The following is a 27,024-nucleotide window of genomic DNA, read 5'->3' on the forward strand; positions in this document are numbered from 1 at the left end:
GCGCTCCCTCCACTCTCAGCTTTAACTAGGCATACACTATACTAATAATAAACTCAGAACCTGATTTCTTTAAATTAGCGTCTGTGTCTTATTCAGTAGCAGGCAGAGCCTGACACCCCGCCAGTGTTGGCATTCTCTTCTATTGATATTTCTGTATTCTCTTGTAGACATTAAAACAATTTCAATAGAAGTGAATATATATCTGTAGCCCGGGGTTGAACTGTGGAGTCCTTGGTGCTCTCTGAGCTTTGTTGCTGGCTTGCAGAGGTTCCAGCCCATGGACAGACTCAACCATAGTTTCAACTGGCAAACTGAACGTCCTAGAGCAAGCTAAATCCGAAAATGCTAGAGAATTCCTGGAAGCCTGGCATTCAGACAAATCAGCCATCAAGAGACACATAGAGATAAGCCACATTTACACACCATTCAAAAGAGACAATGAAAAAGCTAAGAAGGAAACAAAAAGGCCACAACGCATCGTCTCCAGCAACCAACACCCAGATAAGCAGGGATTGACGCCAGACAAACAATCAAGCAGGAACCACATCAGGCTCAGGTGAGAAGCTGGTCGGATAATTCCTGTCACAACCAACAGGTCAACGTTTGGTCAATCCAAAACAAGCCAATCCTGCACCTGCGGGATAAATGCTAGGAAGACAAAAAAATCAAGCAGAAAACAATGCCCTAATCAAGGCACTACCAAGGAGAAAACCACACACCGCACATCCCTGGCAGGACAAGCTACTGTATATAAACAGGGAGCAAACCTCACACTCACTCCCACTGATGATGTAACCTAGTTGGGTAATGAAGCGTCTTCAAGCCAATGACCCAGCTCAGAGAGCACCAAGGACTCCAACCTTCTTCCTCCTATCCCAGAATCTTTCACATCAACCAGAGAGCAATTTAGCAGTCTTGGAGAACCATTTGCTGATGTAGCCACCGTTTTTCCTTCAGTGCTTTGGGGGGTTTTCCCCTCTTCAATTTATTAATCCTTTATCGTTTTTTATTGCTTCCGGCTGCACCTAATGGGGCTCAGTGCAGCTACTGTGCATGTTCCAAACTAGGGAAACATTACATTAAATAAAACAGATCATTAATAAATTAAATTAAATAATAAAAATAAATTAAATACTGAAATAAAATTATACCAGGAGCATCCCCCACAGAATGCAGAGAAATACAGCTGGTTCATCATTTGTGTCTGTGGTGGGGTAAGTGACACTACATGCATCAGGATGTCATCGTGCAAAAGAGACAAGTGACACAATTCTTGTTTGTTCAGTGATGTCATGACAGGCATGACTTCACCCTGCCTTTTACTGGATTCCTATGAATCCCGTGGCAACTCCTTGGCCCTCTTGAGGGAATATACTGAAATAGGGTGGAAAACCTATTTGCACATCATGGTATGCTTAGCTGGTTTCAAAGTTGATTAGCAATTTGGTGAAAACCATTTGGTTAATTAATGCTTCCTTGTAGCGGCCAAAGTCAGAAAATGGGTGAGTTTGGTAAACAGGACCCGAGGCATCCTTACACGCCGTGATGACATCATCCACTTCCTGGTGTTATTTGTGTGATGATACCATAATGTACCTGTACCTCCCTCTTTGTTCATCTGCGCATGTGATTGAGCCCGGCCTCTGCACACTATTCCCCACAGCCTCCACTGCAACATGGTCCCTGAGTCCACTATCAGGCTTCACCAGTAATGTACACGGTGCCTCTATATTCACGGTCAGTTATCCACGTGGTGTCAGACTTCCCAGAATCATGGCGTTCTATTATGAGTGTCTCACTTGTTTTGGGGAAGTGTGGTGTGATCCCTTGGCCTGGCATCCCTGTCCCCGTCTTCCAAAGCTAACATTAGCACATCAAGAGTGCTAGCAAAGGCACTTGCCTGCTGGATCCATATTTGCCTACTGCTGAAAAAATGAAAGGGACATTGTCCTTTTAAAGGATCATTTGAGGCAACGGCCCAGAAGGGCTTGACCTGTTCTGCTTTTGGAGCCAACTATTTGTAGCCTGCTGGATCAGCTTGTGATTAGGGTGGTACCATTTCGGATTAAAAGTTCACCTGGCAGTCAACGTCAATTCTCCCCCTGGGACGGAGACATGGCTCCTACCTTCTGGAGTGATCGGAAGTGGCTACTCACCGGTTGTCCCCATGAACCACAAATGGGGACAGCAGAATCTCCCTGTGAAAGTTAGGAGATCAAGTCTTGTAAATAATGGCCGTAAACGAGCAGCAGGGAGTTGGGTCTCCTAGTCTCGATACGCACAACCTGTAAAATCTTAATCTAATGTGTGGGGCACTGAGACTCACTCATGGATGCCACTGAATGCCAGGCCCAACACAGGCCTCCTCACAAGGTAACCTGAGCCTCCCCTTGCAAATTGAAGAGAGAGGATTGTCTACTTTTTTCTTAACTGGATCTATAATCTTGAAATGTACCAAATTAGATGGAATTCTCTTTTGTAGCGCAGTGCCTTCCAAACTCCTTCCTTTTCCTCTTGGTTAAGCTCACAGCAGAGAGTGAGAGAGTCATTTGGGGCACATCCTCTTCAACAGACAAGTTTGTCCCATTGAATGCTATGATTCTGAAAGAGATTCTTGGCTTGTTCTACTACAGGGAGTCCTCGTTTAGTGACTGTTTGCAGTGATGACAGTGATGAAAAAGTAACTATGTGACCAATCCTCTCATTTATGACCTTTGCGGGTCTGTGAAGCAAAGGAAAGCAAAGTAAGATCGTTAGCACCATTGCAGTTTCACTTAGTGACCACTTTGCTTAATGACAATTTGCTGGTCCCAATTGTGGTCACTAAACAAGGACTACCTGGACTAGATTTGATCAGCCCATGCTACTGAAGCAGAATGCAAAGCAAAACGGTATTTTTCTTACTGGATCACACCAGCGGTTTCCCTTTGCTCGCATGGCTTCTTTGGCTCCTCAGTGGACTTCTGTGCAAGTGCAGAGCGTACGCAGAAGCCCTCTGTCTGAAAGCACAGAAGCCAGTTGAGGTGGACTAGGGCTAGCTTGATGCTTGGAGGGGTGAAGCCTTCTGTCTCTGAAACATCTTACACTGAGCTGGATTGCCTTGAGTTCTATGTTGAGAGCGAAGAAGGAGATCCCACCTGCTTTGCCCAAGTCTACAAAAAAACCCCAACTTTTCCTTTTCTTACCCAGAGAAATGGTCACCTGAATGAATGAATGAATGAATGAATGAATGAATAAATTGTATTTCTATGCCATTCCATTCCAACACAGCTTTATGTAGTGTGGAACAGCAGTATAATTGCAGGTGCATTCACTGTTGTTTCTTTTTCTCTTATACAAATATATATTAGGCAACATTGATGTTACTGAATGTACTCTTCTCTTTTTGCCTAGCCTAGAGGCTATTCTGTAATACCAGTGCAAATATTTTTAGACCTTTTAGGAGAGGTGGATGGCATCGTGCACTGAGGTGATTTTGTATTTATTCCTGCCCAATTTTTAAGGCCTTTGGGGACTCAGCTTGCTGGACCTTCCCGCTTTCAGAGGACAGGTGAGCAGTATGGCCAGCCTGTTATTGTGCCTTGAGTTGGTCACCCTGGGCCCTGGATGGTGGAGCAGAAGCAGGGAATGGCAGTGTAGGGAGAAGGGCTGAATACATGGGGTGGTGGACTAGGGTTCACAAGACTGCCCTGCCCCTGGGTCTTCCCATTCCAGCCCCACCTCTTGACTTGGAGTAGTGATTGGGGAGTTCCTGGGGCCACTGTTGTCTTCCAAAGAGGCATGCATCCCAGCATCCTTCCATCCTGAACCTGTAGTGCACTTGAGAAATAGTAATGTCTTGATGCCTTTCTGATGAATAAAAAGGCAAAAATGAAATCATGAAATTGTTGCTATAGCGCCCCTTCCTGGCCATATGATATCAAGGTGTGTGTCAGCCCTTCAAGGTAGTCCAGACAAGAAGCATCAACACTACCTTTACTGTAAGGTTACAGTAACAGAATCTTGCAAGTCTGAAAGTACCTCTCCCCTCCCTTTTACTCTCCTGAAAACTAGGGAGGGTCCCTTCTGAGGAGCTTTCTCCACCCCCACCCCTCCTTTGGACTCAGATTTCATTTTTCAGACTGTTGTCTAGGCTGCTGCTCTTCCTCCTGTCTCCCAAGGTCATTCCCACATACCACTAGAGTGTGTGACTAAAGATATTAACCAATCTCCCAACAGAAAAAGGAAAAGCAAGCTTTATTTTTTTTTTAACAAAAGAGTCTCTCTCTCTCTCTCTTTGCATTTTTAAAAGTCTTAAAATTGTAAACATGCAGTGTTAGAGAATCTAGAATACAGAGCTGTCCGACTGACAATACACAACAGCTACTGATCTGTTACAATTCCTCCAGGCTCCCAGTATTACAAAACCAAATAATTCCTTGCAGAAAAATTCACACAACCTGTTGTAAGCGTAACAGACTAAAGTGTATACAGTCACTGAGCTTGTAAAGAAATATAAAGAATATTGGACTGAAGCACCCAATCAAAAGAAATCAAAATGTAATGCAGCTTCTGCCGAAACAAGATAGCAAGAAGCAAGTTAGGAAGAGTATTGAGACCTTTGAAATTTGGAGTTGGAGACGATTCCTGAGAATACCATGGACAGTCAAGAAAACAAACAAAAAGATCATTGAACAAATCAACCCAGAGTTCTCACTTGAGGCAGAAATGACCAGGCTCAAATTATCCTACTTCAGACACATTATGAGCAGACCCAGCTCTCTGGCAAAGGCTCTAATGCTGGGAAAGGTGGAAGGCTAGAGAAGAAGGGGATGACCAGCAGCAAGGTGGACAGATACATTTGCAGGAGCAATGAGTGTCCCGTTGGAAGACCTGAAAGACCAGGATGGGGACAGAGCATCATGGAGGATGAGATAGATGTGGTCGCTAGGATTTAAAAATGACCTGATGGCACATAATCAATCAATCTGCCTAAACATTTACCACTTTTATAAAGATAACCTGAATCTCAAAACAAAATACCTAGCTTCTTTTATTTAGATCTCCCCTGACCTCTGGCCATTTGTCAGAGGTTTAGGGGATATAAGCCCAGCTCAGGCACATCAAACATTCTTTCTTCACTTCTTCAGAGTTCTGCCTCTAATTAAAAAACAAAACAAAAAAACATTTCCATGACACTGTCCCTCCCAAAGTTAATTCTGCTTGAGAAGAAGGAATGTGTATTCTCTGTAAAAACTGGCTGGCCTCACAATAAGAAACAACACATTGCAGAACAGTTGTGTGTGCCAGATAACCTTCAACTGCTCTGCATCCCTCAAGGACTTTACTGAAAGCATCCTACTTTCTGCTGATGCATGGGTCATTTGCCAGTTGGGTCATCTCCTAGACCATGAATGGCAAGAGATGCCATCTTGCCTTCCTCCTTAAGTAGAGCCTTTGGGGGTGCCAGTCTGCCCATAAGTGGGAACCATCCAACATGTTCCACAGTATTTGAATTGATAAGGTGAATCAATCCTTTTCATCCATGGCAGGAAAACTAATGGATTAAAATATATTAGTGTGGTTGGTTGGTTGGTTTTGGTGCCTTCAGGTCAGTCCTGACTCTTGGTGATTGCTTGGACAAGTCCCTGTAGTTTTCTTGGCAAGATTTTTGGAATCTTGTCTTCTTCCTGAAGAAACTCTCAAGGTGGTGCTTTGCTGTGACAAAGGAACAAAGGAAGCAACCCCTTGCTTCACTTGGCCTGTTCCAGTTATAACAGTGCTTCAAGAAAGTCTCTTTTGACATTTCTTTCTTCACTACTGGACCTGGTGTGGTTTCTGAGGATGCAGAACCCATGTGCGGAGTCCTTGTTTGACCAGGTAAAGCACCTGGTTGAAAGGAATGCCTCAAGGGGAGAACTTTGAAGGTTTCATCAAAGGAAAATCAAGTAACAGTGCACATGCTTATTCTTTATATCTTACAATCCTTTATTGTCCCACCTCTTCAATGGCTGAGTGGTCTACCTCATTTTATCTGATAAGCCTTGGAACTAAATATGTTCAGATGTTCAGCAAATCTTGTTACATTGCTGAGAAAATGTACTGAATGCTTCTTTTTCATCTTGATTATATGTTTATTTTACTTGCTCAGGAAATCAGAAATTTGGGCGGGATCTCAGAGGCCATCCCTGACATTGGAAGAAGTCTGCTGCCATGTAGCCTCTATCAGAAAAATCTCTAGTGGCTTAAAGTCTGTCCTTTTCCACAGCAATCTGAGAGTGACTCAGATTCTTCCTGTGTCCCAATAATGATTCAAAAAATGTTACTTATTTTTATTTTATATGCTATGTTTTGGTAGCAGTATTTTTGGTTCGAGAGCTGAGAATGAGAGTTTCGAGTCTTACTACTTTGGTCCTCACAAAAGCTTCAAAGGAGTGGTTTGCTTTGATGAAGATTAACTGCAAGGCAACACACACACTCCATGTGTGCACACATTGCTAAAAGGAAGACGAAAAGCCAGGGGACTCTGAGACAAGATACGCCTTGTTGCAGAGCTGCAGAGAGGTGCTGTGTCCACCAACTCATGTGCTCTAAAGTGTTGTTTTCAGAATCAAATGGAAAGAAAGGCCCAGCTCCACCATATTTCATTTTAATTCAGTGAATACCATTGAAACAAATTTAGTTCTATCATGCCCCCCCTCTTCTTCTTTTTTTGGAAATGGGCTCAAGCATGCCACTCAAAATCCAAAGGTGGCTCTTTTTCTGGAAAAGGTTTGTATCCCTGCTGTGTATGATCAGGAGACCGCCAGCAAGCAAGCCAGGCTTGGCTAAACTGTGGAATCTGGAATCTTGATGATATATGTATACTTCTTGGGTGGGTGAGATCACAGAAACAGAAACATCAGCAGCCACACAGTGAGGGCTTGGAAGAGGCGGCCACACTGCCCTGAAATGATCCTTGCTATCCAGGAGATGTGCATCATGGCTTTGCTTTTAGCTAGTTTGCTTTTTGCTGGTTGGCAGGTGGAAGACGTTACAATGTTCATCCCACCAAAACCAGCTGAGTGATCCCGCAATTCAGCACACAAGTGCTTGTTGGCACAGCCCTTCAAGGTTATTGTCAAAATGGTTTCTCCTGCAGAGAGAAAGAGAGGAGATCCTGTCATTTTCACAGCCCTTCACAAACATGTGTTTTCTACATCCATTGTCATAGTAGATTATTTTATTTTATTTTATTTTAATCTGTTCAGTTGTGCCTGATTCTCGGAGACTGCCTAGACGAGTCCCTGCAGTTTCCTTGGCAAGATTTTCGGAAGTGGTTTGCCATTGCCTCCTTCCTAGGGCTGAGAGAGAGCGACTGGCTCAAGGTCACCCAGCTGGTTTTATGCCCAAGGCGGGACTAGAACGCACAGTCTCCTGGTTTCTAGCCTGATGCCTTAACCACTACCCCAGCCTGGCTCTCCCATAGAGGATTGGAACTGTCCAATTTTGATGTCAAGTACAATTGCTGGATCTTTGGGGAAGTATGGAAGAATAAAGGATGGAGTTGAGGCAGTTCCTGAAAGGCTGTGGGTGACTTTTGGACAATTTGCAGATCATGGTCAAGGCAAGGAAGTCCTTTGGTGGAAGATGATACTTAAAGGTGGAAAAAAACAAGCCCAATAGGTTTCAAACTTTCAAGGGTGTTTTCAGACCCAGAGGTATTATACCAGTGGCACTGTAGATCAGTGTTTTTCGACCTTGGCAACTTTAAGATGTATGGGTTTCAACTCCCAGAATTCCCCAGCCAGCCAGGCCAAGGTTGAAAAACACTGATCTAGATGTTGCTGAACTGCAACCCCCTTGAGCTTCTTGTAACTAATGTTCAGAAGACCAAGGATTACCTTCCTTTGCAGCATCCCTTTCAAAATCCACCTACGATGATCTGTAAAGTGATATTCATTATAGAGGTAAATATACATTTGCTTCGATAGATGCCCAAAAGAATTTCATTACCTAAGTTTGTCTTCCCAGTGATAGCAAAACAATGATCCTGTTTTCCTGTACATTGGACTATTTCATTCCCACAGTCATTCCCTTGCAGAGTATAACAACCTGGGCAGGTATTCCCATTAGGCTTCATATCTATGGATGGGACTGAATGTTTGGGATGGAAAAAGAAGAGAGCTCTCAAAATGGGTTAGAAGGAAAAAGGACACACACATCCATTGCCTGATTTTCTACATCATCTTTTGAGAACAGGAAAGGGTGAACAAATTCAAAAAACTGGAAGTGGAAGGCGATTTTCCCCATGCCTTCTTCACATCAGCCAGAATTGTTGACACAAATTAAGTGGTATAATTTAACCAAGTCCGTTATGAAACCTACTGGCTGCATTTGCACAATATGCTAAGTTTCACAATTTGGTTTTGTTTGGGTGGCTGAATGCCTTGAACAAACCTGATCTTTTAGTTTCTGGTTCAGTGTATTGTACCAGATTGGAAAATGGATCAGTTCAATAACCAAGTTCCATGTGTTACACCAAAACCTATTTTCCAGTTTCCTGAAAGGTTTTTGTTTTTGTTTTTTGTAAAAGAAGCTTCTGTTTTTCTTCCTCATTTTCAGGTGCATTATGATTTACTTGGTGGGAGGGTGGGGTTAGTTAACTTCATTGTTTAAAGGCGCTACCGGAAGATATTGATGTTGCTAGGTTCCTCCCCCATTACATATTTCTCAATTTTACCCCAGCTTTCTTCAAAGCCACCTAAATAATTAATGGAAGGGTTATTGTCCTAGAGTCTTTCCTTAGGATTAAATGGAAATGTGGGAAGCCAGGGAGATTGCTGGCAGCTGGAGATATTTTTGTACACTCAGGCAAACCAATCATATGGACCTCTTGACTGGCTCATAATTAAGAAAAACGCTAGACCCTCAGATCTCCTCATGAAAATTGCACTAAATGTTTCATTCCTTTGGGGGTGGCGGGGGGAGAATCAACAGCTATTTCTTTTCCATCAGATTTAAGAAGAATGATTAAGAAATGAGAAAAGAACTTTTAGTACAACCCTCATTGCAAGAGAGTTGAGAGGACATCGTTCTTCCCAGCAAGCTATAGGGAACCAAAGAACCATCTTATAGAATTAGGGGAATTTAATGTTACTTATTTACTCATTTGGTCAATGGGTAAACCAACTCATGTATATTGGGGTGGTTTGCAAGAAGTGGTCATAAAATTAGGAACATATGGATTTCAGTTTGGATTCTGCTGGGTGTGAATTTGGAGTCTCAATCCTGCCATTATCTATGGTGGGATGAACAGTGGCTGCAACAAAAGCAATCTACAGTGTTTTTATTTCCTTCAAAGACATCCCCTTCTACCTTCTGAAATGAATGGAGTGGTCAGGCTTTTTCCATGTTCCTTTTTTCACTGAAAAAAATGCCCCACATGCTCACGACTTTGCCTTTGCAGTTCTTGAATGACCAGGTGACCTAGTGTGGTCACACGGTCATTCCGGGAAGTGCTGCAAAGGAGTAGCCATCTATTCTCAATGCAAGGGAGCATTTTCACTATGAAGATCAAAGATAAAGCCAAGAGCTCAGGCTACTTTGCAGATTTTCAAAACCCGTATTACCTTCCTCCCTTCCCCTCCACATGGACCATGGTATCGCAATCCAAATTTTAGTTTTAAAATCCAGCAATAGGACTGCTAGAGCAGAAGCCATCTCTCTAACATGGGCAGTCAAAACAGATCCACCCATCCCTACATAAAACAGGCTTTTGTTTGACAAAAATGGAAGCTACAGAGAAAGGAAAGAAAGGCACAGAAGTCACATACGAATGGGATTGATCTTCTTGCATTCATTTCCCAGACAGCAAAAAAGATGGCTGACAATCATTCCTACTTTGCCCATATTAATAACACCAGTATCTTCACTGCAGGGATCAGATGGAACACAAGTCTTCTTAATGGCCATGATCTTAATTCCTATATTGGAATTAAAGAGGAAAGAAGAAATGTGAGATTATCATATTTCTCAATTTCTTAAGAGAACATACCTCTTTATGGAGAGAGAAATCACGGAGACGTCAAGATGGTCTTCTCTACACCACCTGCTGGCATGACTATGATTGAACGAGATGTGTGTGTTTTATTTCTACCATTCTTTGCATTCTACCTACTCCACAGATTCTCAGTGGCTTACATCTCAAATGACAAAATCCTAAAAACATATCAAAGCACAAAAGATGCCCTCCATCATGCTATCAGCTAAGCCTTACCCCTTCCTGAGCAGTTGCTACTGATGAAGTGACTCTTCCACCCCAAAGTCTTGCTGGAAGAAAAGAGTTTTCACTACTCCCCAAAATGTTAGCAGGGACATCTCTGACCTTGGGGGAGAGCAGACAATTCCAAGGGGAAGAGGGTGCTACCGGGAAGGCTTGTTTCTAACCACTCTCCCCTCAATATCTTGAAGCTGGAAATTCCAGCTTACCCTTTTGCCCAGAACAAAGCAGGTAGCTAGATTCGACCTGGATCAGATGGTCCATTAATGAGGATGCAAGCCACAAAGGGCTTTACAGATGATCACCGCCATCTCGAATTGGGCCTGGAAGTCAAAGGACAGCCATTTCAGCTCCTACAATATTGGTGTTAGTCTGCTACCAATCAGAAAACTAGCACCTGCATTTTGTTGGAAGTCCTGGCAAATCCAGCATGCCTCATTAACATGCAAATTGAGTTGTCCCACAATGCAACTCTGAGGAAGCTGTTTGTTGCCACTCCCACTTCCTTTCCCTCTCTTCCTTCTTCTCCACCAGAAGAAAGCACAGGATGTGTGCTGCTCTCCTCCATTCTGGGCACCATGTGGGGGGCCTGGAATTCCCCTTTTTTCCATGCAGCCCTTGGCAGCTGTCGGGCTGAGAGGTTAGGGCAAAACTAAGTATTTAGAAAGGAAAGAAGAACAAAGGAACCTCATCTTTTCCACCAAGATGGATGTAGCAGAAGCAACATTAAAGTCAGGAAGAAATTCTTTTACTCCTTAACCTAATATGTCTAAGCGTGTGATTCTTTATGCTTGGGAGGGCTGAATGTGTAAGAGCAATAACCTGTGTTTCTCTGATGTGCTCACTGAAGCTATCTAAGATAATTTTCTTTTTCTGTGCCAGCTTCTCAGCTGTGTTAAGCTCTGCTCCATTTCAGTTGGTTCTAGCAGGCTACTAAATTGGCTTCACATTTGGTGTTAGCTGTAGCTTTCCAATCATCTTCAGGGATAACCCTACATACAGCAAACCACCAAATCATAAGGGCATGAGTAATTCTTCCCAAAAGACCTCCATGCCTGAAGGTGGAGGACCGTGAATGCCTATTCCTCATTTGGTTTTCTCACTCCCCTTCTATTTTATCTTTGCTTGCATGCTCTCTTTCTGTGAGCCAATGGGAATATGAACCTTGTGGGAGGTCTTTCCCAAAGTGGATATTCCCGCTGCTGAACAACAACAACAAAAATAATGACTGATGAAGATGGCTCTGTATTCTCCAGGAGCCAAAGCAGAAATGGCCGGTGCCATGGCTGGATGAGAAGGGGTGGTCCTGCAGGTTGCCAACCTCTCTCAGATGACCTTTCCATGAAAATCAGAATGTTGACATAGGGATGATGTGAAAAAGATGCCTTGCAGTTCCAGGGGCACCTGCAGGGGTGGGGTGAGTTAAAAATCAGCAAGATGGTAGGTAGAACGTCATGATGTGAGCTCCATTGCCCTTGTGCATATGTTGACATCATACAGACATTCAAAAGGGGCAGGGCGTAATAATAATACTAAGAGTTGCTGGGAGTCAGGCGGCATATAAATTTAATAAGTAACAACAACAAAACAACATCAGTTTGCTTATTAGGTCAATCTGAGTAGAAGCACTCAAAGAATAATTGTGTCTATGAATTTCCCTCCAGTTTGCAACAACCAATCTCTACAGTATTTCTCCCACCCAAATTGTGAAAACTAAGCCGCAATTTATCTGCACCTCTGAGAAAAATAGATCGTGTACATTCAGAGCAAGTTGCTTTGAAATGTACTATTTCATGGACATCTCTTAAGTTTAAATACTGATTTCGAGATAATGTGTTTATGGGTATTTTCCTGCCCTTTGATCACATTACTATTCACTGCAATCTAATTTAACTGAACTTAAACTCAAACTGGAGAGGATTTCCTCTGAACTCTTATTTAACTCAAATTTAAGTTGGAAACTTAACACCAATTTACTGGAAGGCTCCTTTCTCCCAAACAAGGCCTTATAAGAAGATGTGGTATTACATGACTAATAGTTTTTTTAAAATCTTGACTGACAATGCTATAAAGCTGGGTTAACAGTTATGAAGCAAACCCTGAATTCAAATCTGTACTCTGGTTTCTCTGAAGTTTTCTTCCTCTGCAAAATAGAGTTCTGTTTTTTCTACCTTCTTTTTGGAAAATTTTAAAATATATTGAAAATGTCTTTTGAAGAACTATTCTTTTGCTTTCTTTATTGCTCCAATGTGCCCATGAGACTACGGTAGATTTTTTTTTTTTAGTTTCATTTCTTTTGCAAGATGCACTGAAAGAGTTCTTTCATATCTTCCTGGAATTTCACAGAAGTATAGAAAATCAGGGAATCCGTAATACAGTAAGACACTCACAGGCAGGCCACAGGCAGGAGAATCTGACTAGTTTTTTTTCTTCTGATTTACAAACAAATAAACAAGCAAATGATAAGACTGAAAGAGAACCATAAAAAAGAAAAAATTGGAAGACACTTCCTGCATAGCCCTGGCCAAAGAATAAGCTAGTTAGGAGTCTAAATGCCACCCTGTGCTCATTAGAACTTGTTGGTGGCAAGTGGTGTTGGGTACTCACCTATTGTATTCTTCAGCAGAAAAATGCCACATTTATTCATATTAGCTGGGCAAGTCTGCAGAGTTCCATTGCAACTGTTCCCCCAGCCTTCACATGTCTCACACTGCAAAGAATTTCCTGTAAAGCAGAAAAAGGACAAGATGCATTCTGTTTCCTTTCCCTTGAAAGATCCTTCTTCTGTATCTCCCATTACTTTATCAAGACCCAGCAACCAGCAGTGGAAATGGGAAGAGTTAGAGCGGGATGTCCATGCAGTATTAATTTGGAAAGCTCAGCCTTCGATCCTTCCTTATTTGCTGTTTTTTCACACTGGTGCTGTACACAGGGTGTCCGCTGAAGGCACCCTGCTTTTCCTGCAAAGCTCTAAATTGTCCCCATCCATTTCTCTGAGCTTCTGGTTTGAGAGATCAGTGTCCAAATGCAGGGCCAGCTGGACATTCAAGCCCTCACTTCCTTTGTATGTATGCTTCCTGCAAGGGAAGTGGGGTATGGTCAATACAGCCACAACAGTACACTCAAAGCTCTGCCAGGTTGTTCAAGTGCCTTGCAAGGCAGAACTTTCTCAGAGAGGTAGAAATGGGCTCAGTGTTGGCTGAGTTGCTTTCATCTCTAGGAGGTCCTAGATGCTATAAGAGGAAATAATTTTTCTTTTCACTCTTTTTTCCCCCCTAACTTTTCACTGTTCTTGCTTGTTTCTTCCCCTGTCACTTCTCAGTAAATAGACTTCTCAAGGATGCTAGCACAATAGGGACAAGATGGGGACATATTTAGCATTTCACTGGGAAAGGTGAAAGGGAAACACCTAAGCCAGGAGCTGAACTACAACCAGTTCAGTGCTCTGGAACTCTTTTCCGAAAAGGGCAGCACCAAGTTCCAGTGCTTTAAAATCATTCAAACCAATGTGGATCGTGAAAAACATGCAGTCCAGGTGGAATCACACCTGATTCAGAGATTCAGTCCAAATAAATCTGAATATCCAAAATAAACTGCATCCATTTTTCAAATCAATTTGGAAACCAGAATGGATTTGCAGAGAACTACGAGCAGCAACTTGGTGTCCTGTTTCTAAACCAGACTTCCCCAGTTATTTATTTATTGATTAATAAATAATAATAAACCAGACTTCCCCAGTTATTTATTTATTAATAAATAATAATAAACCAGACTTCCCCAGTTATTTATTTATTTATTAATAAATAATAATAAACCAGACTTCCCCAGTTATTTATTTATTTATTAATAAATAATAATAAACCAGACTTCCCCAGTTATTTATTTATTGATTAATAAATAATAATAAACCAGACTTCCCCAGTTATTTATTTATTGATTAATACATAATAATAAACCAGACTTCCCCAGTTATTTATTTATTGATTAATACATAATAATAAACCAGACTTCCCCAGTTCCTGGACTCTAACAATGCTGCCCCAAATACCTGCATGAGATGGGGATGTTCCATCAACATAGCAAAGCCAGAGGGGCTTCTTGTCTATAAACCAAATAATCCACTACAAGAAAAACTCAGCAGTGCCCTGAATCTCAAGGAAGCGTGAAACTGACCACTAACCACAAGGAAAGACTTTTGAGATTGTGAACACAGCACCAAAGCTCAAATCTCCAGAGAAATCCATCTTGCTCTGAAAGAAGAATTTCTTGTTGGAGGGCTTATTACTAATAAATAATAATCTCTTTAATATAAATGAGTAAAATAAACTCAAGTTAGATCACATGCCTGGGATTGTCCAATATTCCACAGGGCATTGTAGTGGCCATAGGGGAGTAAAGTCAGTTTAAACAAACAAAACTGTGCCTTAACTTCTCCCTAACAATACTCTACGCAACAACTTTCTTGCCAGAACTTTTCTGCATTTCATTTGGCCTGTAGGACCAAATGCTGCTTCTGTGGAGATTATTTGTTTCTGATTCACTAACATCTCCTTCCAAATCTGTTCATGCTTCCCCTATCACAATACACAGCAGCTGCTCAAGCTGGCCCTAAAACTTAATTGCTATTCTCCTTTGAGTCTACTGCCAAACCTATGCAGTTACTCACTTCTCCTTCAGAGCAAATACCTAACTTATCCTCAAGCTGAGCTTGGCAAGGAGACTTCTGAGAAACACAGAATGATCTTCCTGAGGCAAAGAAGAGAGCCTCCAACCGCATTTGCTTCAAGAAATCTCTTGGGTTGGTCTACTTACCAGTCATTACAAGACAGGCAAAGAGGCAGATGTTGAGTAGGATTTTCATGATTCAAAACAGTGCCTGGAGCTGGGATCAGAGCTGGTTTGGAAACTTTGAATCTGGTCAAGTCCTTGGGACTGATCAAATATTTTACAAAACTGAACAAACACTTCCTGAAATTGTGAAATACAAATAATGGGAAAAAAAGAAAATCACAATACCCTTCCTTGCTTCCTTCTTTCAGTCCCTCTCTCCCTCTCTCTCTCTTTTAGTACAGAAAAAAAATTAATCATGAAGAAAAAAAAACAATTCAGATTATTCCAACCATATTCCACTGGATGCATCTATTGTAGCACCATGCAGCCTGTCCAGAAGACTTTGATATGCTTGTTTTGCTTTGCAGATCATCAGAAATTGTAGAAGGGCCTTACTTAGTAAACACCGATCACATCCAAAAAGCACTATTTGTTCTTCTTGGAAAGATTCCCAGAAGAATTAATGTCCTTGTGGCTTTCCAGTGCTGCTGCAGAGCATCTGAAGACATTCTGTTGTGAAAATGAATTTGGGGCTCTGTTTTTTTCTTTCTTCCTTTTTACGAAAATCATTCTGCTGTTCAGAAATTATCTGGCATCTGGAAGGCTTTGGGGCACACTGGCAGAGTTGCTGGGAACGTTCGCAGGGAAACGGCTCCTTCCAGCTTGTTCCTGAGGTTGGTCAAACTCACTGCTTGGGTGTATAACAGCATTAGCAACCACTGTTGGCAGATTGCTAGGAAAGCTTTTGGCCCAGGAGAGATCAGAAAAGTCACACACCAGGCATTTCTATAAAAATAATTTTATTTACAGAAAGCAAAACATATTTAAAAGCTTCTGCATTCTTACAGGCTCTCAGTGAGAGCTGCTTAACTCTCTACATGCCTATACAGAAAGGAAACTGAAACTAAAAGCAAGTCCAGGCAAGTTCTTCCCCCCAGGTGCAAAAATTAACATCCAAAAAGGGGACAATTAAATTCAACCTCTTCACCCGGCCAAAATGATTAGTTACCATAGTAACCTTAATCTGTAGTAGAAAACATTAACAACCACTACACAAGGGACACCCCTAACCAAGGGGAGAAAAGAAATCAGATGGAGAGATGCTAGAAGAAGGCCACTTCTCCTTTATAAGAACAAATACGGCTGCCGGAGAATGGACACCCCCCCCCCATAACTTCTGTTTGCAGATGGAGTTAAACTCCATCAGTAAAGGCTGCTGGCTGGACAGAAGAAGAATTAAGTCCCTGAGTAGCCTGTTAAGATATAATCAGCAGGCAATTGATCTGAGAACAATAGCCTGGCATCCCCATCCCCACCCATCTTACCTTGGGTCCACAGCCTATTCCAGTAGGGTTGTTACAAATGAAAGTTTTTTTGGCTACCTTCTGTTTTATTCCCATAACAATTTTGAAATATCAACTCTGATAGTTGCTCATTCAAGACAGCGCAGATAAGTAGAAGCACATCTCCCCCTATCGGAGAGGGTCTGGCTTGGTAGCTGAGCCTCCCTCAATATCAGTGCCTCAACCATTCCAGCAACTCTCCCATATTCTAGATGAGATACAGGGAGGGGCTGCATGCAGCAGATGCTGCTGCCCATCAAAGACTATGGAGGACCTATGGAAGGTGGCAGAACCTTTAAAAATGCTGGGTATCTCAAATATCAAAGAGGAACGTAAGGATCAAGAGCTATCAGTCCTGCCCCATGAACAGAGCTATCACCAGCAGACACAGATGGTAGCTTGGTTAATAGGACAGTGTCATTCCTGACAACACAAACTCCAGATGTCTTTCAAGAGGAAGGATGATGGTCCACAAGTGGGGATCATTCAGTTACAAACACTGCACCCTCTCCCTGCAGCTGCAAGTGCAAACTCCCTCAAGTGCCTACAGGTATGAGCATAGCCAAGGGCCAGAAGGAACAAGGAATTAACTCACTTTTCACCAAAGGTGCATTTCCAACTTCAAAGGAATCACCAAACCCTCTTGCAGAAACTGTTAACTGACTCCCAGATAAACCAGGCAAAGTGGTGTCTCTTTTATGGAATATAGCAGGATGGTTTTTCCTATTTGAAACATCATTGGCATTTCAAATGTTTGTCTAATTTTGGTCAGGTTGTATGCAGGACCACCTGTCTCCAATGATCTCTGCTTGCTCCACTAGAGCTTATAGATATTGATGTTGACGATACTGAAACCAGTCTGGTATTTCTGCCCGTTCCAAAGAAAAGGTCTCAACAGGCTTTATGGTTGTCTAATTAATAATCGAATCTTGCAGTCTATAAGTTTTGTTATCTCCCCAGTGAGATTCTTGGTGCTTTCCTACTCATGAAAATCCTTGTTTTTCTACTCATGAAAATAAATATTTAGTCATGAGATGAGATAGATCTGGATTTATTCTTTTCCTGTATTTGTCTCGGACTTTTAATACACTGCTTATATTGTATAATCTTTTATGAGCTGTTTATTTCCATTTGTATCAGTCCAAAGATGTTTGGGCAGACCATGCAGAAGTTCTATTTCCTCATTTATGAGGATGTTTTTATCTCTCTGGCATCAAATAGAAAACTATCCAAAAACAGAAGAATACATTGGTTAAAACAAGTGAAGTAATTAAAATTAAGGCACAAGTATAACCCAGTGTTGGAATTAGGACAAACAATAAAAGCAATTTGCAATCAAATAGATTTATTGGAAGTAAATGACAGCTAGAAAACAAAGACAACGAGTCAGCTAAATTGCTGACTTATCAGTTGTAAAAGGAACAACACAAAAGGCCAAAACCCCCATGAAAACTTGACAGATGTTGATTCTATACATCAGAGATCATCAAACTTTACTCTGCTGGCACTTAAAGTTTGGGGCCTTCAAAACGTTAACCAAGTACCAGTATTTGCCTGGAAGGAATACTATAAGGCCACGTATGCAGATACAGAGTATGCACTACACGGCTCTGAAATACTGCAGGCTAATGGAACTTGAAGCGTCACCCACAGACTCAGTACCAGAAATAATGGACTAGTAAGACCTCTGAAGATGAGCAAGGCTCTGGGCCAGTGTTTTTCAACCTTGGCAACTTTCAGAGGTGTGGACTTCAACTCCCAGAATTCCCCAGCCAACTTTGCTGGCTGAGGAATTCTGGGAGTTGAAGTCCACACCTCTTAAAGTTGCCAAGTTTGAGAAACACTGCTCTAGGCAGTAACCAAGTCCTACCAGAAGTGAATCCTAATTGTTGGGCATCAATACTAGTTTCTAGTTTTGTATCTATCAACCAAACTGCCCTCCTAACAATGGATGAGGATGGATAAAATCTGGCTAACTGCAGAACAATTAGTCTACTGAGTTTGATCAGTAAAGAATATACTAAGGACGTAAACACTAACCTTTAAGAGATTGGATTGATGCTGAGAAAATTATTGGAGATGAGCAAGTTAGCTTTAGGGAGGGCTGGTCAACTCTTGATCATGTTTATGTTCTCCATTATCTTATCCAGGAGAATGTCCAGAAATAGAAACCTCCCTTGTCCATAGCTTTTCTGGATTTCAAATTTGCCTTTGATTCCATTTATTTATTTATTCCTTTTATATGGCCACCCATCTCAGATTCATGACTCTGGGTGGTTCACAACAGTTAAAAACACCATAGCAAAACATATAACTGTTAAAACAAAAACAAAAACCACCACACATTTAATCTGCAGCTGAGGTAAAAAGACAAACCCACCAACAAGAAGTCAACATAACCATTGCACAGCTCTGCCATGGGTGCTGGCCCAGTGTTTAACATCTCTCAATTTGTTCCTAGCTTAGGGAAGACTTCTTTGGGGCACAGCATAATGCAGTGTTTCTCAACCATGACACCTTGAAGACATGTGGACTTCAACTCCCAGAATTCCCCAGCCAGCATGGGAGCTGAAGTCCACGTATCTTAAAATTGCCAAGGCTGAGAAACATTGAGAAACATTGGCATAATGTATTATCATTAGTGCTCCTGCCAGGCCTTCTGTCTCATTGGGTTGACTCATTTGGTTTGGGAGAGATCAAAACACTTGCCCACATACTGCAATTTCTAAACCTACATTGACCACCAGAAAGCAGTACATGACTGCTTTCATCCTAATTGGGACTCATCAGATGCACATAGCCAGATCTTTCTGACAGAGGCAATTTCTATAGGAACATGTGGATTTCTCTCACTTTTCCTCTTATGTGAGAATATCCAGAATGAGCAGACTGTCTTATATAAAGCTGCTCGTTTCTGACCCTACCAGTATTATGCTAAGTATTGTGTTGCTGTGATTAAAACACACCACCAAATATTGTATTCTTGATTATTATATATTTATATGGTGCCAGAGATTGCCCTCTGGGGAAAAAAAATAAAATAAAAATAAAGAAAGGTTTAGTGAGGTTTTCATTTGGATCATTAAAAAGAAACATAAGATAAAGGTAGAAGATTCCCCAGTCAAACAGCAGTTGGAATTTAAACAATTGTATGCCAGAAAACTACAGATTCTTCAAATTTGGGTCCCAAATAAATCTAATTCCAGTTCCCAATCTGAGATACAGGTTTGTATATGTATATTTAAATCGCTGTGGTGCATTTGAAGCTAAGCGCTCATCCGTCTGAAAGTAATATATAAGACAAATGAAAATAATTGTCAGCCCCACCAGACAGACCAGACAAAGAATCAACTCCACAGGAAGGCAAGGACTACTTTTATTAAGAGTGGCTACAGTATCAGGATTTTACAAGTCTGATTGTGCTGTGCCTCTTCCCCTTTTTATACCCATGTAAATTAGGGAGGTGCCTGTCTGAGTGGCTTACACTTTCTGCTTGTTTTGGACTTAAGCCATGTTTTCCCCTTTGTCACTTTGGTAATGGATCTGGCCTATGTCTATCAACGTCATCTTCCTTATTCTCTACAATAATCTATCTGGTGTCTGTAATTTGTTTGTTTGATTAACCAGGCTTATCTTTTCAGGAACTGACCGTATGAAAATGACTGCTGAGAAAACATTTGTGAAAATGCAAACAATTTTTGTGTTAGGGTTTTTTAAATTACAAGCAGACAGACAGGAACATGACAGAACAAGTGCAAATTGGAATCAGCCGTACAGCTGAAATGGATCAATCTGTTCATCCTGATTCTACGAACTCCACCCAACACTTAGCTTTTATCCAGGGCTGCAGGAAGAGGCCTTGAATGTGCCCTCCAGGAATTGCTAAACTGCAATTCTCATCCTTTCTCCACATCTGCCAGGCATGGGAATTACTTCTCAGACAGACTGATAAGGGGACTGATGGTTTTCAAAACTATGAGCAGATTCAGTTTTCCAGAAAGACGAAGCTTTCACCCATTTCTCTTCCTTTCCATTGGAAGAGCCCTAAAAAGTGGGGAAAGATTTTGGCAATGGAATAGACTCCATAAAGAGGACTGATGTGCAAGTCAAAACTTGCTGGAATTCTTGTGTGGTAACTATAAACTTTCTTTCTAATAAATACTACTAATCACAACCCTTGAGGTTTGTTCTCAGGATTAAGGGTTGGTTTCTAGAGCTGTGAAGAAGGAAGGCTGACATTGTTTTGGCTAGTGCTGAAGGAACTGAAGACTATGCATTATATGTAGTCCTTGCTTAACAACCATTCATTTAGTGACAGTTTGAACTTACAACAGTGCTGAAAAAAACGACTTATGACCGGTCCTCACACTTATGACCATCACAGCATCCCTGCAGCCATGTGATCACGATTTGGGCGCTTAGCAACAGTTCTCATTTATGACTGTTGCAGCATCCCATGGTCACATGTTCACCATTTTCAACCTTCCCAACCAGCTTCTGGCAAGCAAAATCAATGGGGAACTGTGTGATTCGCTTAACAACCACATGGTTCGCTTAACATCCACAGGGATTCGCTTAATGACCCCCACAAAAATGGTTGTAAAATTGGATCAGATTTGCTTAATTACCGCTTTGCTTAGCAACCAAAATTCCGGTCCCAACTGTGCTTGTTAAACGCGGACTACTTGTATACACCCATCCAATAGTGAATCTCCTGAAAACCACAACTGAACACTAATTCTCACCATAACCACTTAGTGACAACATTAAGGCACAGACTACCCCACGGCCTGTCCATCTCTTGTTGGAGGACACTGCTGGACATCAAAAAAATTAACTCAAGTGCTGTGAGCACCTGGATAATGAACTTTTCCTGATCTTCTTTTGAAATACATACGATTGGTAGAAGGTCCAGAAGCTCGAAACAAGCTGGATCACTGAATCTTTAGGTCATCTGATGATCTAAAGGATCTGATGAAGCATACATCTGATAAGGAGAGCTGCAGCTCACAAAAACGTATTGCTTTTAACAAACTTTCTTAGCCTGAAAAGGTGCTACCAGACTCCTGATTCTTGATTACCATGGACTAACATGGTTTTTCTCTTACAATGATTCTTTACACTGCATAAAAATCAGGCAAGGAGTTTCCCAAGAAGGATGCCAGAAAGAGTTGGGATGAAGAGTCCAAGCCATCTGGGGATGATACTAACTGCCCTAGAGGTAATTTGAATTAGAGTCAAGGAATCCCATTGGCTGACAGTTGAGGATTCCTGTTGGTAAATTTCTGAAGAGGCTGGTGTGCATTGGATAGAGTGATTTGTACTGTCCTCCGTAATCATGGTTTCGTATCCAAACAAATAATCACAGACGGCTTTATTTGCACATCCCTTCAGGCTGAACTCCAAAGGAAATCTCTCTGTGGAAAAAAGGAAAGGGAGTGAGTGCCAAGATTGGATGAACTGAAGCCCATTCCTCTTTTCCCTCTCTGAATAGTTTTCATGGCAGAGCTAGCCAACCTGAGACACTCCTGGTATGTTGGACTGCAATGCCCATAATCCCCAACATTGAGCCTTTCAGATTGGAGGAGTATGGCTATTATAATGTAAAATACCAGGAGGGTATTTTTGTATGCAATTATCTCAGTGGAACAGAGACAATGAAGAAATTAGATTCATCTAACGGGAGAGGGTAAGATAGAACCTGGAAGAAATTATGCTGGATTTTCTTAAGAAGGCTGTGAAGAAGATTGGAAGCCACTTCTTTCTATCTTTCTACCTTTTTTCCCCTTTTTTCTATTTTTCTCCTACTTTTTTTCTTTCTGCACTTTTAGCTTTTTCTTTTTTTCTCTCCCTTTCTCTTTCTTCTTTTTCATTTCATTTTAGTTTGTATTAGTTCTTATTATTGTCCTTAAAACTTTCAATAAAAATTATATGAAAAACCTTGCCAAGAAAACTGCAGGGACTAGTCACCAGGAGTCAAAATGGACTTGAAGGGACCAAAAACCAACCAACCAACCAACCAACCAACCAACCAACCAACCAACCAACCAACCATGGTTTTGCACAATGGATGAACTCAACCTGTAGGCATCTAAGATAGACTTCCTCACTTCCTTGGAAATCTTGAGGTACAGCTCTATCCCTTTTGATTGATGGAAGCTGTCACCAAAATCAGGCAAATGTAATTGAGGAAGGTTGCTGAAATAGCTAATTACCAATTCTTGACTCCAGAAATCCTTCAGCACAATACAGCTCATCTCCATTGCAATAAGCAACTTCTTCATAGCATCCTTTTTGCAGTGAAAAGCATGCTGGGCACTGCTTCCCATTTGGTGCAGTCTTTTCAGGCAATGCTATAGAAAAGATGGAACAGTGAGATTTGAGATTTTTTTATTTATTTATTCAATTTATATTGCCATCCATCTCAACCAGTGACTCTGGGTGGCTAACAACAATAAAAACAGTCATAATATAAAACAATAAAAACAATAACAAAAATTAAATATAAATATAGCCGAGCGATCTTAAAAGCCATGGTGTTAACATAACCATGAGACGGGGCCCTTCCCACACTCAGAGGGCAGGCGCCACGGCAGGAAAGGCACGCTTCCTGGTCCCTGCCAGCCGACATTCCTTGGCTGACGGGACCTGGAGCATGCCCATCCTGCTGGACCGGATTGGATGCGCAGAGCTGATGATTGATTGAGGACTGATGAGATGAGAAACAAATGCATCCCCAATGAGAAGGGCTTTAGGGGGAATAATCAGAGAAACTGTCTTCACCAGGACCTTTTTTTTTTTTTTACATTCTGCACCTTTATATGGCTGAGCAACCACCAGTTGGAAGTTTATGCCACACTTTCAATAAGACCTACTTACTGTCTTATTGTACTTACAGGACATGTCTTACTCTAACAGGCACGCTTCCTTAGATATGTGACCTTGGGGCACAACGATCAGAGGGAATTCACTAGTGCGTAGAAAGGAGGGGATGCCAGCAAATGGTCTGTCTGCTTTCCCTGTGTGTGAAATAGCACTTAATTTTATTTTTAATGAATTATTAAGAACATTCACGATAATGTATTTCAGGGTCTCTATGATCCCAGTGAAGAATCATCGTTTCTGAGTCTGGGGCTTAGCAGAGTGATCTTGCTTGCTTAGTGTTCTTATGAGCAGGATATACTATGCAGCCACATCCCCGCTCTGGCAGGTAATGTGAAACCTGGAGTGACCAGGGCTTGTTTTGAACAAATGCATACACATTCTAATTCCCCAGCATGTACCAAATAGGCTTTGGAAAACTTATTTTTTTGCTTTAGGTGAAGTTTTGAGCTTAATTTATCCTTGCAAAGTGCAGTAGGTGCTGATGTTCTTTGTTGCTTTCAGTCGTCTACTTACTCTTTTCTCCATTACTTTGTAGTGTCACTGCCTGATCCCATTTCTTGTTTTGAAAAAGCTCCATGGGGGAATGTGCCCTTACAGCCTCTTTCCTTGGGAAGATACCTATGTCTGAGTCCCAAGAATAAGGAAAGGATATAATTTCCTAAACTGCAGCTTCCGAATATATTGGGACTATACTGTATCTCTCCAGAATTCCCAGTTGGAGAGATGATTATGCGTTGAACCTCACAGCCACCTCTCCAACATCTGTTAACTAATGGAATGCAAGGTGTTTGCCCCTCACTTAGGAGAACTGCATCAACCTTTCCATCCAATCATGATGTGTGTTGCAGTCCCAACACATCTGAAGTGGAGAGCAAGGTTGGGAAAGCTGAGCATTGACATACCTGGAGGAACAATCTTTCTACATTCATCTCCTTCACAGCATGTCAGCTGGGCAACCACTGTTCCTGTCTGGCCCAGATTAATTACTTGAATGCCTTTGTCACAGACAATGGATGGGACACAAGTCTTTATAATCTGTGATACTCCTGTGGGAGATGAAGAGAGAGAAAATATGTTACCAACTGAACAGGCAGCGGTAGGCATTGCAGTGTTAGTGGGAGGCATTTTGCATTCAGAGGCAAGGAACATGTTGGTGCTTTTTCCCATTCTCAAAAGCCAACCAATCTGTTGGGTGAATCTAGTGTGGTCTTCTAGTTGGGGAGTTCTTAGTTCCACCACAGATTTCTCCCTTCAGAATTCAATCCAAGGAGATTGAGTGGAAAGAGGTCTTGGAAGCAGGGATGTGCCACTGAAGTCTTAATTTACCACACCTCTCTGCCCATAACAAATATTAACTATATTTAAATAGGTTAATGTTAGTTATAGTCAAGATAAAGGAAAATTTGGGTTCTAGCCTTGCCTATTTCTTGGGCACCTAGTTCCTAATATATCCAATGGGTGGTTTCCCATACCTCCATGGGGCCTGTAGGAGATGTAGTTTCTTGTACTTACCTAATGGGATGTGCAAATAAGTAATGCTGCATCTGTCTTTCCCAAGAGCACATGCACGCATGTTCCCAGAGCAATCACCTATTCCAGTGCATTCTTCACATTCCAGAGATAATCCTACCACAACAAAAAGAAGGGACAGCCAATTTCCATCTGGGTCCTTTCTTTTTCCTCTGCCTAGTGTAAGACCAAAGTCACAGCAAGATTTCACTAGTATCAACTGAGATGGTCAGGAGGAAAAGGTACCACTTGACAGACCATGCGGAAGGGATTAGAACAGTGTTTTTCAACCTCGGCAACTTTCAGATGTATGGACTTCAACTCCCAGAATTCCCCAGCCAACATGGCTGGCTGAGGAATTCTGGGAGTTGAAGTCCACACATCTGAAAGTTGCCAAGGTTGAGAAACATTGGATTAGAAGCTTCTTTTCAACTATGGCACCTCCAGATGTTTTGAATGACAGCTTCCACATTCCTTGACTATAGGCTAGCTCTATGGAGTTTGTTTATTTGTTTTATTTATTAATCAAATTTATCACCGCCCATCTCCCAAAAGGGACTCTTTATGTAAGATCTACCCTAAAATATCCAGAAGGTACAGCATTGCCTAGACTTCCAAACATTTTCAGGAGAGGTACATAAGGATGCAAATAAAAACATTTGTGAAATTGAACTCTTACAGGTGGTTCACTGAATAGGTGCGTAAGAACATTGGAATAGAGAGAAGAAGGGAAAACTTCTCTTCTCATACTTTTTAGCTAGCTCTAAAGTCCCTCCCTCCCTCCCTCCCTCTGTATGTATGTATGCATGTATCTTGCCAGCCTGTCTGGTAGCTGGCTTGGTTTCTTTTAACTCCCTCCCAGTCAGCCAAGCATTTCTGCTAGATATTGATCACAGTCACATTTTCATACTTGTTCAATTTTCACATTCCAAAAATTCAGAGGGGCTAATTTTAAAAAGAGATTAATTTCTTTGCATCCAGAGATTGCAACCAATTTACCAACATGGGATCATAAAAGCAAAATTGTATCAGTCCATTTTTTTTAAAAGTATTTTGCAGCAATATTCTGATCCTGTATTAGTCTTTGTAGAGATTGTACTACTATCTACTGATCCTGTACAGAATCTCAAATGGGGCTGGTTGGGAATTCTGGGAGTTGAAGTCCACACAACTTAAAGTCGCCAAGTTTAAAAACATTGGCCTAGAGATTTAATCAGCTCCCAAAAAGAGTTCCCTTTCAGTATGCCAAATGGAGTTATTTCTCCATTTGTCTATTCCAAAGTCTACAATCTGATCCTGTGGGTGTCACAAGTTCTCGGAAAAACATGCTGTGAATTTTCAGAGACAATAAAAGGTATGGAAGCCATTCACTTGAAGTATTTGTCACTCTTACCTACTTACCTTTGACAATAAAGATGGTAAGAAGGAAGATGGTAAGTGAAGTCTCCATGACTGTAGATGTTGACTGGTACTTTGTTCAAAGTGGACCTGGAAAACTGAACGCAGGAAACTCTCTGACTTTGCCTGAAGCTGAAGAAGCATTTTGAACAGCAAAAAAAAACACAACTTCCTGAAAAGGAGGGGGAATTAAAAAATGAAAGTGGTTTTCTGGAAGGAAAGAAAAAGGAAAGAACAGCAGGAATCCTCTATTTTTTTCCTGTTTAGTCTTCCAAATGTTAGGTTATTTGAAAAGAATCGTCACTTTTGGAGGAAGCCAAATAAAATATCAAACACTTACGATCCAATCAAAGACACTTATACATATTTTGCTCCGTATTCATTAAAAGTTTCAAATTCTTCCCTTCTGGCTACGCAGCTGGAATACCGATCCTCCCATTTTTCAGAGCAAAGTCTGCATGGCAGCATTCATTCCCTTGCAGTAAAATCAAAGCAAGGGCTTTGCAGTTCCTTAAACACTAATGAAGTCCTTTTATCAGAAGCTTTCATGGATCACAGCTCCCATCAGAAAATACCTTGCCAAAAGGGGAGCCGTGATTGTCTGTGGTATCCAGAAATCAGGAAGGGTCTGGCAGCAGCTTTTCAGACTGGCAAATTTTACTTAAAAAGTCAGAAGCATTCTTGAGCTTTGCTCCTTCTGATCCTAAAAGATGGAAGGAGAGAAATTTCACCTACTACTAGAGGGAGGGAGGACTAGAAACCAGTGGAAAAATAAAGTGCATTGCTGCAAAATATTGGCTGTGATTAGCAAACATGCTT

General features: G+C 41.5%; 1 protein-coding gene across 1 annotated transcript; it reads right to left on the reverse strand.

The window, feature by feature from the left end:
• Positions 1-4,219: 4,219 nt before the first annotated feature.
• Positions 4,220-26,314, reverse strand: LOC134503523 (uncharacterized). The gene is made up of 10 exons (XM_063312325.1): positions 26,209-26,314; positions 24,811-24,924; positions 24,201-24,344; positions 22,629-22,766; positions 21,553-21,830; positions 14,289-14,361; positions 12,848-12,964; positions 9,795-9,944; positions 7,975-8,115; positions 4,220-7,114 (listed from the first exon to the last, which is right to left on the reverse strand). Exons 1-10 carry the CDS (start codon positions 26,255-26,257, stop codon positions 6,864-6,866), a joined length of 1,455 nt encoding a protein of 484 aa, XP_063168395.1. The 5' UTR covers positions 26,258-26,314; the 3' UTR covers positions 4,220-6,863.
• Positions 26,315-27,024: the final 710 nt, after the last annotated feature.

Source organism: Candoia aspera, chromosome 10 (genome assembly GCF_035149785.1).
Source record: "Candoia aspera isolate rCanAsp1 chromosome 10, rCanAsp1.hap2, whole genome shotgun sequence".
Taxonomy (NCBI): Eukaryota; Metazoa; Chordata; class Lepidosauria; order Squamata; family Boidae; genus Candoia; species Candoia aspera.

Coding starts and splice junctions, on each gene's coding strand:
- LOC134503523 (XM_063312325.1), bottom strand. CDS start 26,257: ATGGAGACTTCACTTACCATCTTCCTTCTTACCATCTTTATTGTCAAA. Junction 22,767..24,200: donor TAGAAAGATTGTTCCTCCAG/GTATGTCAATGC, acceptor TCTTTTCTATAG/CATTGCCTGAAAAGACTGCA. Junction 8,116..9,794: donor CAAGAAGATCAATCCCATTC/GTATGTGACTTC, acceptor CCAAACATTCAG/TCCCATCCATAGATATGAAG.